Genomic DNA, 17,537 nt, shown 5'->3' with positions numbered 1-17,537 from the left:
CCACTTACAAAAGGATTGTGTTTATATCATATTCAGCTTTAAGAAAAAATCCTACAAACTTTTGTCATCAGTCGTCTCGTACACAATTTGTATGGTACTCTATATTCTTTTGATTGTACTTGTCGATGGTTTCACACAATTTCTCCCTACTGTTAATACAATACTGACAGCAGTTGTTTGCTTCTGTTTTATTTATAATAAATGATAAATGATATAATCAGTACTTTTATTTGTTAGATTCTTTTTAGTGGACTGATTTTCTTTATCTTGTTGTCTAGGTGTTTTTCTCGTCTTTTTTTCTACATATAACCCATTTCAATTTGATTTAAAAGGTTAAAAATAGATTCTATATAGCTGAAGTTGCTATAAACAGATGCCGCATATCTCTGTGTTTCTGTTTTTGTTCTTTTTTCGAGTATTTCAAGGGTTTTCTCCTCTCTCGCTCCTCACGTCTATCTTTTCCTACCCCGGTGTACCAACACCAGCAGTAAAACATGCACGCAGACATCAGAGAGTGTTGACTTGTGACTGTCATCCCAAGCAGCAGTTTTCTGATGTAAGTGGGGGGAAATCAGAGGTTATCATCTGTCAGGGAATGCATTAAGAACCATCTCATTTCCTGCTCTTTGTACCACTTCTATATGCAAGATGGGCTTCCTTTCAATTAGGCTTCATGAATACAGATCCTTCTTACTGGTTCAGCCTTAGAATGAAACATGATTTGCCTTATTTTGTGCATTTTGGGGGAAAAAATATTTTATTCATAAGACAGAGTGTGAGCTACAGTTTCAAAAAAACAGCCTCCTGCTGTATCATCCCTGAGACAATCCAAGCTATTTCAGCTTCAATTAAAAGATACTTTCATTCAGTTTCTACCTGATGATTAAAAAAAGCTAGTGGCAAGAGTCAAGAGGTTTGCTTCTTATTCAGCACCTACTCTAACCTGGCAGTTTGCTTTATTTTCTCTCATAAAATGACTAATGCCTTCTAGATGGTGGGCTCATACATCATGGCAGGGCCAATGTGTCTGTGTTTAACTAATAGGCTCTGTGTCCTCAAGCAGCCAGGGATGGCACGGGTTATTACAAACTGCATCAACAAGACATTCATTACCCTCAACATCCTAGCAACCAAATCACAATTACCACGATCCAAGAGTGAGCATCCAACCCCACTGCCACGCTCCTATTCCCCGCACACCATGTTGCCAATGCATAAATTAGCCTCCTTTTGTCACACTGGGGGGTTGCTGGGTTGAGAATTAGCTCTGTTTGTTTTGCTCGTGATGAGATGGGATGCACTGATGATGGATGACTGCAAAACTTCTTTACTGACAAATCAATAAATGCGGTGTGAATCATTTTCACTCATGTATCTGTACATATGAATGTGTCTGGGTGCCTGGAGAATAAGTGAATATTTTCATGTGTGCATTTCACGCGTGTGTGTTTATAGCAGATAGCTGTTCTGACTGGCTAATGTACTCGGGGCTGCACTGTAGCAGGACTCTATTGTTGCTCTGAGTCCTCCCCACAGCCATTAGATCGCCATTAATCTCTCATCTGCCATTAAAACAACAGCCAGCGAGCCGAGCTTAACAATAGAGCGCCCCTTCCTCCAGCCCCTCGATACGTACTAGCAATGAGTTTGAATTAGGCTCTCGGGGTCACCGATTAGACCCTAATAATTCATCCAGACGGTTGAGTTCACAAAAAGGTTACATGTAACACTTCTGTACGAAAAAATGTAACAACACTCCTGTATGTGCATAATTTTGAAATTTAGAAAAGGTTGAGTCTGGATTTCACTTAGTTATTAAATACCATGCAAACCCAGCCACATTTTGAAGATTTTGAAGGAAACGAGGAAGATCACAGAAAAGGTTTGTGGATGTAGTGAAGGAGGACAAGCAGAGGGGTTGGTGAGACAAAACAAGATGCAGGGGCTAGGGTGAGATGCTGGCAGATGATCTGCTGGAGCAACCCATGAAAGAAGCAGCTGGAAAGAAGAAGACGGCCTCATTTTCTTGCACAATTTTATCCTTGAAAGCCCTTTTCAAATAGCAAAACAAGTCATCAGATTACAGCATTTCTACTTTAATATTTATGGCATTAATCATAAACCAGGCCAATCATTTCTCCTAAACCAATGTCGACTCATTTCTTCTATAAACTGAACAATAACCACTGTTTTTGTTATGATTCTCACTTTTACTAGGGAAACTAGTAAATATTAAGTCTTCTAAGTATTATGAGTGTTATTTTTTTTTTTTTTAAGGATTAAAGGATGTAATGTATAGTATTCAAAAAATGATGTGGGATAAGAAATAAATAGAACTTGTCCAGCCTCATACCTTTAAGTGTGGCCACGTTCCATTCGAGGACCCTTTTGTTTTTATTGTCTTGTGTGTACTCAACCCCATAGCTATGGGTTAGCCATACAGAAACATTGTTAGGGTTTTAACAGGTTCGAGGAACTGACACCATTTTCATTATCAGCTAAGAGACACAGAGAAATCCAGGGCTGACTGTGACATCTGTTTGAAATTAGCCTCTTGTTGCTTGAAGCACTGAAGCAAGTAGCGACAAACATCTACCCTACTAACGTAGATTTTTATGCAGGATTTTGCAGAAGAAAATATCAACATCATTTGTTAATTGATTGGCGATTAACAACAAGATATTTAATATTTGTTTTGCCATGACGTTTGTGATGTATGTATGTTTAAATAAAATATGAGATGTTCAGGAAGTAGGCATCATTACTGAAGCAGACTTGCTGTGAGTCTTAGTTATTCACATGGGCAAAAATGTGGTTGAAGGCAAAAAAAAAAAAACCCAAAAGAAGGAAGCTGGATGCAGAGGGCATAATTAGCAAAAGTCTTAAAGCTTGGGAAGTAAAAACATTTTACTGGGGAGCAGTAAAAATCAAAGATTTATGTGCTGCTTTTTGCATAAAATTAAGTCTTTTTCTTTCCTCTAAAGAAGCCTAGAGTGTGAACTTAACATTTTCCCTCCTCCTACTGAATTTTAGCCTATTTCATTTTAAAGTGATGCATGTTTATGCACACTGGAAGCACCTAACACATTAGCATTATTCATCACATGAAGCTCGCTCGGTCCGCCCTTTGGTGGGGAAGAAAAACGACTTCACACTTCACTAGCTGTGAGCGGGCGAGAAGAGCTCCTTCCAGCAATGAAAAATACTTCCATCCAAAAGCATGGCTGGTTAGTTAAGTGAGAGACGCACTGTGGTGCAATTTACCCCTCATTCGACCCAGCTTAATCAAGGCTTAAACTGTATTCACCATTTCAGGCAGTAGAGTGTACGTCTGCAATATGACTGAGTGAATATCTAATCACGTTTGCCACCAACATAATATAAGGCGGATGATGATTAGTGGCTGGGGCTGTGCCGAATTTCAAACTGACTCGCTAAATCAGATCATTGTTTCTCAAAATGTGTTGCATATCTGATTCATATGAGTTTCTAAATAACAAGGCAGTGAAGCATGTTGTAACAATGATGGCTCACTGAGTAAGAACACATTCGCTCATCTTTTTGCTCCATGTTGTTTATCTCTCCTCACAAGAACGGCTACAGCACAGGTCATGCCTTTTATGACCTATGACCTGGCCTGAAAAGGGCTTGCTGTAGCTGTGTGAAATATTATATTTGTTTCAAAGGTACAAAAGCAGTTGTTTGAACAATGCAGCTCTTGGCACAAACTGGGTTGCTTTGTGTTATTTTTCCTACAGAGAGTGAAAAATGTTTTTTAAGGCCGCTCTCCCCAACAAGGGGTCTGTTGTGAAAGCTGTTATTACTTGTAGGGTTGCTTTCTAGTATCCTGCATGAAGAAGTGCATCCACAACATGAGCCTTGATCATCAGCTTTAGAGGAGCTGAACTAAACACACTGGAAACACAGTTCCTTTAACCTAATGCTAAAATTCATGCATATGTTGTCTCTAAGTGGTTAAACGGTGGCTAATGCTCGGATGAAATTAAGCACTAGGACAGCCTCTATCATGATGAGCGTCCTGGTGTAAAAATCCAAAATTGATGCCTTCCTTCTCCAGCACGCTGGATTTGAACCTTTGGTGGCCTAATTCTGGCCTGTGGCCCATACGTTTGACACCCCTGGTTTAGTTTGTGGACCTATACAGCACTGTGAAAAAAGCTTGACTCACCCTTCACTTTCTTGTACTTTTTCCTTTCAAAAAGAACAATTTTATTGGAATTTTTAAACTGGTCTTTCATTGACTTCAGCTTTTTCACTGATTTTCAGTCCAGTCCTTGTACTTGACCATTTTCAAAAGGCTTTTTGTTTGTTAAGCCACTTAATGCTGATCTATGAATAAGAGATGAATTAGTGTTGTGTCTATAATGAACAACTTAACAAAAAAAAACAACCCAGTTTTCTGTGTATCTTTAGATCTTTAGACACCTTGTCATTAGAAGCCTGCTGCAAAAACACCAGTTGTTCACATTTCTTTCGTTAAATCTATAAAAAATGCTAACGCTAACACAGTTTGACAGCGTAAAATAGTATTTCTGTACCAGCAAGGTGCCAAAGAGCTATTAGCTATTAGCATGCATATTTCGACATGCTGTGTACTTAAAAAAATTAGAAAACACTGTGATGCTACATTTCTCCAAGGGGTAGTGGGGAACTTGTCAATATTGATGGAATTAGGAAGATAAGTACCATCAGACTACAATTCACCATCTCATACCACCTGGAAAGCATCTGATTCATGAAGGCTTCAGTTTCCAGCATGACAGTGATCTCAATGCAATAAAAGCATCATGGATAGAAAAGCACACAATGCAACTCACTTTCAGGGTGGTTGTAGTAAGGAGGTAGAACAGATCATCTGCAATTTGCAAGGCTGGTGGTTCAATTCCTGCCTGCTCCAGTTTGCATGCCAAATATACTCGGGCGGTGAACACTAACCCCAAGTTTCTCCTCAACGCATCCATTGGAGTGTAAAACTTATGAAGCACTGAATAAAATGCTTGTGTAAATTAGGAATTTTGTATAAAGCATTTTGAGGGCTCAGGAAGAGTAGAAAGGTGCTATATATAAAAACCAGCGTTTATCATTTACCATTTATCAATCATGGATTCATTTGAAGAAGACAGCTGCCTAAGAGAACTCGGGCTGTGTTGAAGAAACGAGGTGGTCATACCAAATACTGACTTTCAAATTTATTAGAACTGTTTAAATTTTGTTTTGGCCTTATATAATGTATCTTCTTTTTTGCTGGTGTATTTCCTACGTACAACTATATCGCACTTTTCAAGTACAATATGAAGAAATGAGGGGTGGCTCAAGATTTTTCCACAGTGCTGTATTTTTCCAAAAATAATCAACATCTTTTCAAAGATCTTGGTAACATCCTTTTACAAGACAGTCTCTACTTAAGTTTATTTACTCTCAATGACAATAAAAACAAGCTTTCAACTGATTAAGACCAAGTGATACGACTGAAAGATCTGGAGTTAACAGTCAAGTGGGCTTTGGGTGCCTGGTCATGCCTAGCTATCATAGTTTCTACAGGTACCAGTTTCTGTTTCATATCACTGGACGTCTTGGGAAAAAGGTCATGTTTCCACACTGATTTGGTGTTAGGGTTAAGCTTGGAATAAGGTTGGGGTTAGACACAGCTGGGGTTGTTGAGGTTAAGCTAAGACGCTAGGGAATACATTACATTGATCAGTGCCCTCACAAAGATAGACACACACCAGTGTGGCAGTTTTATCAAATAGGGATTCCTGTCTCTTCACAAATTTTCCAAAAGAAGGATTTCTAGTCTTACGCTTATCAAAGTCCAGACCATAAGCGCGGGCGGGTGTGTAAACATACGTATAAGTCTTTTTTTTACTTTGGCCATTTGTTAATTTTTCATGAAGACACTTGCAAGCACAGAGAAACGTCAGATCGTAACATCCTCAGGTTTTTATCTGTCATTGCAATAACAGCAGATGTAGTGAACTCTGTTTTTCACTTTTTTCACAAGCCTTTAACTGTACAGAGAGTTGGTTTGTATTACAGCACAAAAGCTGGTGAGACTGGTTGACACACATTCCCTAATCACAACAAGCACCTCTTAATATATATTCACACAAACAACAATAACAACAACAACAACAACAACAGCAGAGCTTCAGCCACTCTGCCATCCAGAGGGCATTTCCCATCTCAGCATAAGGCTTATGGTTACACCCCCCCACTATGCAGATGGTTTAGTGTTATTCTATCTGTAACTGGACTCGATGCCAGGCTCTGAGTGGGCCTAATGACTCCTAAACCCGAGTTGGTTAAGTGGGAATTCAACACCATCTCCCAGCTGTAACCTAATCTCCCTCTAGACCACCTGGACCTTGGATACACCCCGTGGGTTCAAAACGCACTTGACTGTGAAACAATAACAGTCCATTTGCATTTTTAAGCACACCGCTAACAGCGTCTTCGAGACACATGCAGACACCATGCTGCCAAGCAGACGACACGGAGGCCGTGAAAGAAAAACATTGCAGTGGATATTATGATCCCGCAAGCTTGAGAAATTCCCGGCAATGAAATTAAAGGGAAAAAAGAGGATGTTTGACTATTAAAAGTATGACTTAAATTTGGTCTCAGATGAGAATCACACCTTCTCTGCCAATGAACTTCTCCAAAGACCGAGAGAAATTTTACACTAACACGAAGATTGTGAGGTTTTTATGTCTCAGAAGTTGTGTTTCAGTGCCCCCCCCCCCCGCTGTGACAGCCGAGTGTCTGGAGGAGTATTTTCTGCATATTTCACGCTTATGTGTGCATTTTTCGCAGCAGTGTGTAGGAGCAAACGCCTGCAACATATCCATAACAGCTCCAGATGGTTCGTCATAACATCTGTCTAACCTGACAAAACATAGCCTGCAGCGTGTGGCCATAAGGTGTATTATTGGGTTATTCTGGCACAAGGTTGACTTCAGACTGTATAACAGTCATTGGCTGACAGCACACACACACACACACACACTGAGACTAGACAAAATTACTGGCTCTCTGTGCCACACGTGAATGACAGGCTGCCTCTGTGTCTTCCACTGCTATCTTCTTCCTTCCAGGGTCTACAGAAATTCCATGCCACCTCCGACGGTGGGGTTATGCCAGAGTGTATTAATGAGTCGGATAGAAAGACAGCGACAAACAGGCAAAAAGACAGACAGGAGCAGCCAAACGGAACGGACTTGAAACAGTGTCTGGTGACTGATAAGTGATGGGGGGAGGAGGAGGGTGACACTTTGTGTTTTGGAGAGGGCGAGGTTAACAAGGGAAAAAATCAGGAGAATTTGGAGACTTATTGATGGACAACTCACATTTCCTTGCTTTCAATTGCCTCATTCTCTCTCATGCTGGCTTTCCCCTTCCAATTTTACCTCCACCTCACCCTTTTTTCCCCTCTATCTTGTCCAGGCCACTTGGCTGATCAGTGAGTATGGTAATCAGGGAACGGCTGATAACAACTGATAAGTCCTCTTGTCAGATGCTGAGGGCTTGAATGACATTTTTACACAGTCGTGAAAACGGAGGGGAACAAACACAGTAAAGCTGGTGAATGGATGGCCTCTGCGATTCTGCTTGTGTGATACGCAAATAGGCATATCTACCTCCGTGCTGTGTAGTTGGGTGTACGCGCGTCATGTGTGCGTTCTTTGCCTCGTCTGGAGGGGCTGCAGGGGGAGGGAGGCGAGGAGTGTCACTCTGCCCACAGAAAGGGCTTTCATCCTGGGCTTATCAGAGCCAACACAGGGGGAGATTGTTGGCCGGTGGTGCGAAACGACAACTCTTACTGCCCCCGCAACCTCCCCCACCACACACACTGGACCTGTCTTCCCCTGACTTTGTGACTCCCCCTCAGACACAAACACAGGGACAAAAGCGTGTTTGCTCACAGATGCACAAAGAAAGAAAAAGGAACATTAAATGCGCTTATGCCTCAGTCCACCACAATCTGCTAAGCTTCACACACAGACACACATACTTGTATTTATTATCAAAGATATCCCACCTATTTCATTTGTTTCTCGTGCGACACAAGGACGCTGTTTACTCTATTAAACTGGCACTGAATGATCGCCCGTTTCCTGTTTCCACTTTTGGCCGGCGACCAGAAGACGTGCTACCCACAGCGCCAGCGACGAGGCCATATGCACCTCTAAATCATGTGGTATTATCACCATGCTGTGCACCAATGAGCAACTATAACCATGATGGAAGACACCAGATGATCTGTCTTTAGCAGCAGAGTTCATTTCCATAATGCTAGATTAGCATGTTTTTTTGTTTGGTTTTTTTTTTTGGAAATACAAGTCTTGCTAATTAATTTGACAGATCATAAAAGCTGTCAATCCTGCAGGTACACACTGATTCAGCACATAGACCTCTCTTTTTCTGATTGCACACAGCAAGTGCACGTAACTGTGCATGTGTGTGTGTGTTTGAGAGAGAGAAAGACTTGTCAAGTGGAATTACAGTCACAGGTGGAAAGGTCAAACTCAGTGACCCACACAGTCAGACAGACAACTTGTTGGGCCCAAAAAATGCAAGAAAAAAAATGGAAAGGTCAGTTCAGCCAATACTTTCCTGCGAAAGCTCGAAATCCCATCAAGGAGACAGATATAGACAAAAGAAGCATGTGTGTTGTGCTCCTCTGATAAGGAAACTGTTTTCTTCCTCTGGGACTCATTTATTGGCCCAAACGCATCAATAAAAGTTGAGGCCTGGCAGCAGAAGATTACATTCATCACCGATGCCACCTTTTAGTAAATCCCAGATCTCTATGTTATGTGTATTCCACCTAGTACATCTTCATTGATCATGTTCACCTATGAACATCGCTACACTGGTTGAGAAGAAGCTCCGACCTCGCAGGCAACACCGGCGGGATGAAGTCACGGTTGAGGTCGGATTTGGCCATATGGAGGTGACGGCTGTGTGGGTCTGACCACACCCTTGCTTGCTCTGTGGCACTCGCTGGATACCATAGGTGGTGGCAGGAGGAAAGGGGTGAATATGTAGCCCCCTTCATGCTGTCTAACAGGCTGGACATGAGGCACAGCATCTGTCTCTGGAGGGTGTGCCTGCAAAAAAGGCTGCCCTAGTTAAAAAGGAGGGGGAAATGCACAAATGTAACTTCAAGGTGCTATAACCGAGATGATGAAGTGCGATAACAAGGGTGTGAACGGTATGGAAGTCTCACGTACTGTACTGCTTCTCTCTGTTGTTAAAAGGCTTTTCTGAATGACTATTTACTGCTCAGTGGCATCATCTGTTTTTCTAGCTTATTTATTATACCAGTGCTCAGCAAACATTTAGGTTCCCAAAAGAAAAAAAGTGCCAATATCTGTGATTCTACATCACTGCCTGACTGGACTTTCTAGTATTATTTTTTAGTAGTAGTTCTTTTTATCAGTTCAGACAAAAGAAAACAAAGAAAACATCTTGCTCACTGTGTACTGGACTTGTGCTTGTGACCTTTAATATTCAGAATTTTACCTAAGGCTCCTTTTACATAAGCCCACTGGACCAACTGGTACCAGTTACCAACTAGTAATTACTGGTTACTGGAAAAAATGAGTATTCCCCGACTGGGTGGTTGTCTGATTACAACCATCTCATGACCTCATGAGTTGTCAGTCAGAGATGTGTTGTATGAGAAAATACATTTTGCTTTGTTTAATACAATAATATGAACAATATTTCTTGCTTTGTAAAAGTGGGTTTGTCTGGATCACTCTTTGAAGCAAAGTGACCTTCTGACTACGTTTGTTGCAGGCTTGCTTTTGCACCACAGAACCTTCAGTTCAGGGGTGTTTGCTGGGTGTGATTATTTTAAATGAAGGCACTCATGCAGAGTAACTGCCCCATGTTATTTTACAGGTTCAAGAGTGCAGTATCAATAAAGGAAAAACAATGGCATGCACAGTTCACAAAATAGCATCTAATCTACAAGACTGTTTTTTCTTTGTTTTTAACTAATCCAAACCACACTTTAACTATACTTAGCTGTTTTAACTGTAATTTTAATTAACCTTTACTATTTTCTTGCCAGCATGCACTCTTATAGATTTTCTTGTTTAATGGCAAATAGAAATACACGTGTATCAGCCATTAGAATGGTAAATGGTAAATGGCCTGCATTTGTATAGCGCTTTACCCAGTCTCTAAGGACCCCATAGCGCTTTACACTACATTCAGTCATTCACCCATTCACACACACATTCACACACTGGCAATGGCAAGCCACATTGTAGCCACAGCTGCCCTGGGGCGCACTGACAGAAGTTAAGTGTCTCATTACACTGGACTGAAATAAAATAATGGGCTGAATGTTCTTCATTGAATGAAATCACAGGTGACTTTTTGAGTTTTGTATCCTGCTCATGTATGTACGTCATCTCTGTGTGCAAATACAATTGAAAACAATACAAACTACTTGGTTTGTGCTTTACAGTTCAAAAAAGGCTCAAAATGTAAACACGCAGACAGGCATGTTGAGAAAATAAAAGGAGTCTTTAGTAGGGCCTGATCAAGAATCCAGGAAAACACAAAAGCTGGGATAAGGTACGGCAAAATCCAAAATGAAAACAAAAAGTAAGCACAAAGAACAGTGACAAACAGTGAGATCAACAAAGCCAGGCAAGGAAAAAGGCAGGAACGCCAGGCAAGCTGACAAAGGCCGGAGGAAGACGTGAGGCTATAAATACACACAAGGAAGACTGAGTGATAAAAATACAGGTGGAAATTAGGGTGGAATACACAATCACAGGGTGGGACAAAGAAAGCAAAACAAAAAAAGGCAGGTTAGTTAAATTTGCAGGACTATGTACAATATGTACATCTATTTAGAGGGTTTACACAGCAGGAGTGTATCTGCAAACACGCTTGGATTATGTAGATGAGGGAATAATGCACTAGGTTGCAAATGGCTGTTGCATCATACATGTGTGTATATATATATATATATATATATATATATATATAATATACACATATACACACACACACACAGTCAGTATTGTCTGGTAAAATAGTGCTGACTTTGCTACAACTAAAAGCACAAAGCGCACAGGCCCTATGAGAGTCTGAAGGCCAGAGGCTTTAGAACGATTTAACACAGCCACAAGCAAAATTCGCAGAATGGCATTTGCAACATAGTGAATGGAGTCCTGTGGCGGGAGAGTGCAGACACACTCATGCACAAAATTACAAATGAAACACTGAATTGTAAATTGTCTGACGAAAGTCATAAATCTCCCAACGGCCGCTGGGCAGCTGGGGTCGAGCAGCCAGCAGTCCTGTCAGAAAAGTGCAGCTGTCTGAACACAGATAGCCACTGGTGTAGCACACAGCAGCAAAGCCTGCAGGCTGAAATCTGGAATTGGCCTTTAAAATGCTCTATTATGTATTTTTTTTAAAATGAAATGTTCTGAAGTCCTCTGTTCCCATGTACTATACAATATGACCATTTTCAGGGGCAAGCCATTACCATAACTTCAAAATAGCTACAATCTATTTTGTAAGTGTTTCGTCCGCATAGTCCCTAAAGGCTCTGTCACACCAGGAGATTGTGGTTGTATGGGCTTGGTGTTGTAGTGACAGACATAATTGGTGACCTAGCTGGCAATCTAACTCCTAACTTCTTATAAGAAAGGAAGTTATTATTAGACCTTTAACTCTTTCCCCCATAAAGATGACATTTCACAGTCTCCCCTGTACTCTTAATGGAGAATTTTTACACATCAGTGTATATCAGTAAAGATGTGGTTTGACAACCTTAGAATAGTTTCTGGGGCTTTTTTGTAGTGTAGTTGTGTAGCCAGAGGCCACCCTCACTAACTTCTAATGCACAGGCTTGAAATACAACTTAAATACTACTAGTAGACTTTCAAGGAGTAGAGAGAGTTAAAACTAGCATAACCAGTTCTTTAACTGATCATACTTATCTCCCTAAGGTTGAAGTCATAGCATCAAATACCATTTTTTTTGAGCTGGTCCACTAAGATTTGTAAGCATCTTTCCGGATCTGAATTAAGAGAAAGTTAATGAACAAAACTAATAGTTACTCACACATCCTACGACAAAAGAAATTAGTTGGAGCTGGATCGGGTGACCCTAAAATCCTTTATTAATTACACTGCAGTAGGAGTAATGTTGCCTTTTTTCAATGACTATCTGTTTATACAGCATTATTCCATAATAGAAATTAGCTATAATTGATCTCTGGCTTTCTTCCACAGTGTTTTGTTTGTCCTGTCTTCCTCCCCACACTCCCTGCCCCTCCCCAAGCTTGTTTCTGCCAGAGGTTCCTTCCTCTTAAAAGGGTGCCAAGTGCTAGCTCATAGGGCTTCGCTTGATTTGAGGGAGTTTTGCACCCTTAGTGTTTTTACCTTACAAAGTAAAACACCTAGAGATCACTGTTTTTGTGATTTTGAGCATATATGTAAAAACACCGAGTTGAATTGAATAATAAAATCAAAAGCCACCTAGAGGGCCACTAAATATGAAAAGTGCAACACACATAGCACCGCAACATCTTCAAAAATACTCATGCAAAACACGAGTCCAGTAACACTATGAACCTGTTCCAAGCCCCACTTTAGCTACCTTATAAGCATCCTTCAGTTTTTCACTTGTTTAATGAGCAGGTGGTGTCCTGTTGGGTAGCACTGTTGGAAGTAAAACAGAACAGAAACACATTTAAAGTCTGCAGCGCTGTGCATGTGCCAAAGTAAAATGAGAGAGGGGAGAAACAGATTGCTGAGAGGGAGCCAGTCAGAGGGAGAGCGGGACTAATGAAGGTTACAGAAGAGGAGAAGTATGAAATAGGAAGGAGAAGAAATGAGTCTGGAATGATAAAAGGAGGAGAGACAGTGGGATTGTTGAGGAGTCTCTCTGGATTTGCAGAATCCCCTCAGCCTCAAGTTTTGGTACAAAGTCATACTGACACACTTACTGCCTGGTGAGCCCTCTATCTTTCTCTTCCTCCACTTTCTTTCACACTGGTAATGAGGACTGTAGGTGTCCGCCGACTGTCACATGCACACCACCGAGCGTTTAACAGTAAGGGGGGGGGGGGCTTATATTACTCTTGGACATCTGCCATGGTGCCAGGACCTAGGCAATAGTGTGATGCTGAAATAGGAGGGAAGCATGGGGGTTTCTTTTTGTGTTAGTTCCAGCCAATCCCCATGCAAATTGCGTGATTTATATTACATTTGCTCTAAATTTAAAAAATGCTTTATTTATCTGTTCTGTGGGCTTATTCTCTTTTATTTTCCTTTTGGTGCCATTCGAAAGCTAATTCATAGCAATGCCAACCTTTTGAAAAGTGAAAGTGGTGCAGTCCTAGACTGCAAATCGAAAAAAAAAAGGGTTGGGAGACATGCATTTTTGTTCTCTTGCTGACATTTGGATGAATGCATCTGTGTCATATAAAACAGTAATAATCAGTGAATTGCATTTGCTCTTATGCCAAACAGAATGATGTCATGTCTATAATGTAGACGTATAAAGATAGATATAGCTTTTGGGCCTAAAAGTGAAGGAAAGGTGGTCTAAACCAGGCTTGGTTAAATCATCGGCGTATGGTCACCATAGCCCTTCATCATTTATGTTGGTACTTGATGGCACACCAGACTTACTGCAGTCATCTTATGAACAATAGGTGTCGCCACTCAGAAAAAAGCCCTCTATATCAGGATTAATACTGCAGGAGAAGAATCTGAAACAGGAAGAAAAGAAATTGTGGAGTTTTCCTTTTTGAAATTTCTTTTGAAAAGAAATTTAAAGATCGTGAGGTGTACAACAAGCCTACATCGGGCTTTAAACCTGATAGTTTTTTAATGGCCAGACATGGTTACCTTCTGACTGCAAAGAGGAGTAACATTCTGTACCTCATACTAAACTTCAACTTCAGGGCTTTTTGTGGCTTCAAGGATTTTTGGTTTTTAAAACTTCTATATCATCATCAGTGTGATTTTTTTTCCCCCCTTCAACCCCCAGAAATCTTTTGGCAATTATTTCATCATTCGGGCATTAAAGGGTTAAATGGTTCTCCATAAACCATGATGTCACGATGTTGATGTCCATCTTTTATTGGCAATTTACTGTTCTTACAGGTTTTTAAGACCGCAGCTATTTTGCTAGCAGCAAAGAGCAGTGGAAGCACATGGAAACAAATAATATTGCTCTTATTTGTTGTGTACATAAATTTAGAGTTTTAGAGATGATGGTGTTATCTGTGCATGGAATCAGACTCCAGCTAGATTTTTTATGAAAGCATTATGCTACGTCCACGCTCATCCTGCGTTGCCTTGAAAGGAGTTGCTTGTGGACATTTCAGTATCTGGTTGCCTAAGTATCCATCTATCCATCCAGGTCTGTCGCAGGGCTAACCTGGGTAACTCTGTAACATATGTACTATCAGGTCACATGTCAATCAGCGGTATCCTGCACTCTCATTGGTAGTTTCTTTAGTCCCACCCATTGCAATTTAATCCCTAGTCATTTACTTTATATCAGGGGTCCCCAACCTTTTTGCGCCATGGACCGGTTTATGTCCGACAATATTTTCACAGACCAGCCTTTAAGGTGATAAATATAACAAAATAAAACCAGTACATGTATCAAAAAAAAGAAGATTTATTCATAACACACGGGAAAAGACCCAGGGAAACCAAGTTAACGCTAAAAATTATTTAAAAAAATAATGCTAAAAACCAATAAAAACCCTGAAAACCATGAATTTCACACCTGAGCCTCAACTCTCACGGACCGGTACCAAACGACTCGGGGGTTTGGGACCGCTGCTTTATATGGGCTCCGCTCACCACATTGCTTGGCAACTTTAGAGTGACATCAATCCTCTAATCTAAAAATATAAACACATTTAAGACAGCAACTGGGTATGATTTAAATGCTTGTATACTCATAATCTTATAATTTTGCTGACTACATCCTAACTGCACTGACTGCATTCAGTGTTCCAACATATCACAGCTACGCCTTTTGTTTTGGCAAGTATGTGCAAGTCCATTAACAGTTTCCTACAAAAGCAGCCGCAACCTCCTAGAGTTTCTCTTAAATTGACGTGACCAATTTTCTTGCACTCCACCCAGGCAGACAACGCAAACATCCAACCGCCTCATTAAAAGCATGGGGGCATTTAGTTTGAAAGCATAACGAGCTTGAGATTGCAGCGCTGTGAATAAGGCTCATAAAAGCAGCATCATGCGGTGGTGGAAAGTTACGTTAATGACAGTATATTTGTTCCATTTTAGAGAGGTCATAACAAAGACGCCTACGGCTGCCTTGTCGTCATTAAACATCATTAACATCAACTAAGTGACAACAAGCTGACATTTAAAGTATGAACCCCACATGTACATGTATATTTATATATCTATGTATATCTATGTATATATATATATATATATATATATATATATATATATATATTTTTTTTTTATTTTTTCAGACTGAAACTTTGGATGATAGTATATGATTACAGTATATTTTACATAGCAAAAGGAACTGGCGTGCAACAACACTGCTCAGTCTCATCATGCTGTATCTAGTTTCGCTGCTGTCTGTAACAGTATAAGATACTAAATGATGAATGAATTTTGGCCCGATGTTTGCCAGCACTGTTCCCGACAAAAGAGATGATCCAGAACACGTGTTTCCTCCCAGTGATGTAAAGTGTGCAACTGGAAATTACAAGGTTATCCAACCTTCACTTGCTGTTTAAAGTTGTCTTAAACACCTGAAACCTGCTGAAATGAGTCAAAGAAAATATTTATTTTTGGCTGTATGTTTTTCCTCAGCAGATTCACCCCACCTAACAATCCCTGTCTAACAGCCAAGCACTGTACAATATAACAAGTTACTCATTCACCACATTTTACAGTAATGCAGGGTTTCCGAAGAGTCGCTGACATCATTAGTATCTAAAATTTCTTAATAATGTGTTTTATTTCTCACTCTATATTTTAGGACTTTCACTTGAGCATTAAATTGGAAGAATTCCTTTTTTTTTTTTAACATGACAGCAGACAGGAAAAAAATCCCATCATATGTTAGGTCACAGAAGTCCATTTCTGACAAACAACACAAAGGAAAACAGCAGAACACATTTGCTGGCTGTGCTTTGAACTGTATTGCTTCTAGACAGTCACAGTCAGAGGAGATGTGATGAATTCCCCCGGAGCCAGCTCGGGAAGAAGAGCTGAACTTGTTCTCACATCTCCTGCTACTGAGGAGAAATAACTAGCTTCACTCACTTTGATGGAGTAAAGAAATACACACACAGACACAGACACACACACATACACCCACTGGCTCTTTGCCCGTTTGCTTGGAAGAAACTCATTTTTGTGCATCTCTCTCATGCACCCTGTCTTTTTTCTTCTCCTCCGGGTTTCCCACTCAACCCGGCTTCTTTCCTATACACCCCTTCTTAGATTTGTTCTCAATTTTATGAGTTTATCCTCGTTGTTGAGGTTTTTTTTGTTTCACCCTGACCCCGATCCCTTTAAAACACCGTCATTAACAATGTCACCTTTGCTTGTCATTAACTTTATGGCAATGATTATTCCGCTGCCGCCAGCGCACTCTCCTTCAAGTCTCACTTACCTGTGCGATCTCGTAGAGCAGTTTGTAGTGTTCCTCCCGTTTCTGCAAGGTGCACAAATTGCAGCCCATTCTAGTTGTCAGGGAAACAGTGCCGAGTGCCCGCTGGAGTGTGTGTGCTGTCTGCGGTGTGTATGAACTCCCCCTTGGGCGATACACACTCGGGCTCCTCTTCCTTGGCTCCCTCACACCTCTTTCTCATCCGTGTATCCTCAGAGATCCCCTCTGTCGCTCTGAGCGCACCACACACGTGTTTCAATTCACTGTTTCAACGCAGGCTCTGGAAGTACTACCTTCAGTTTGTGAAGTGAGTGTGTGTTTGTAAGTGTTTTTGTGTTGTGTGAATCAGTAATTAGATGAGTAAAACGCACCTGGCTTTCTTCCCCTCTTTGCCTGTCACTCCTTCCCTGGAGTCTCACTTGCATGCCTACATACACTCTCTCCCTCCACTCTCTATACTCCACCACCTCCTCTCTCAGTGTGAGCACACTCTTGTGCATACACACACTTTTGGCTCATGGAGTCACACCTCCTCCTGTGGCAGGCTGCCTACACATGGCTGCTCCTACTCCACCTCATGAATAGATGGCATCCTCATTGGCTGTTTAAGGAGAAGGGGGCTGGGAGAAAAAGAGAGGAGGGGACTGCTCTTATCTTGGGAAGAGTCAGATTCTGAACATCAGTGCTGTTGCGTGTAAGCAAAGGAAAGGACAGGCTGCATGCATGCGTGCGTGTGTGTGTAGTAAAGGTGGGCAGACAGATCCCAGTATCCATAGTATTGATACTTGCATGATTGGATCGATTATCTATGCTCTAAGTTAGATATGTAGTCCAGTAAATTGGGTTAAATTACT

The 17,537-nt window shown here is 41.0% G+C and overlaps 1 protein-coding gene across 1 annotated transcript in view; it reads right to left on the bottom strand.

Moving 5' to 3' along the window:
- The window catches only part of pdzrn4 (PDZ domain containing ring finger 4), a 44,374-nt gene extending 27,078 nt beyond the window's left edge, over positions 1-17,296 (bottom strand). Inside the window, exon 1 of the mRNA XM_040035813.1 lies at positions 16,687-17,296. Within this exon, the coding sequence (XP_039891747.1) occupies positions 16,687-16,755 (69 nt within the window). The 5' untranslated portion in view covers positions 16,756-17,296. The remainder of the gene's footprint in view (positions 1-16,686) is intronic.
- Between the last annotated feature and the right edge of the window lie 241 nt (positions 17,297-17,537).

Source organism: Simochromis diagramma, unplaced genomic scaffold, assembly GCF_900408965.1.
Source record: "Simochromis diagramma unplaced genomic scaffold, fSimDia1.1 OVJJ01000816.1, whole genome shotgun sequence".
In the NCBI taxonomy this organism is placed as follows: Eukaryota; Metazoa; Chordata; class Actinopteri; order Cichliformes; family Cichlidae; genus Simochromis; species Simochromis diagramma.
This window is presented reverse-complemented; position numbering and strand designations above follow the sequence as displayed.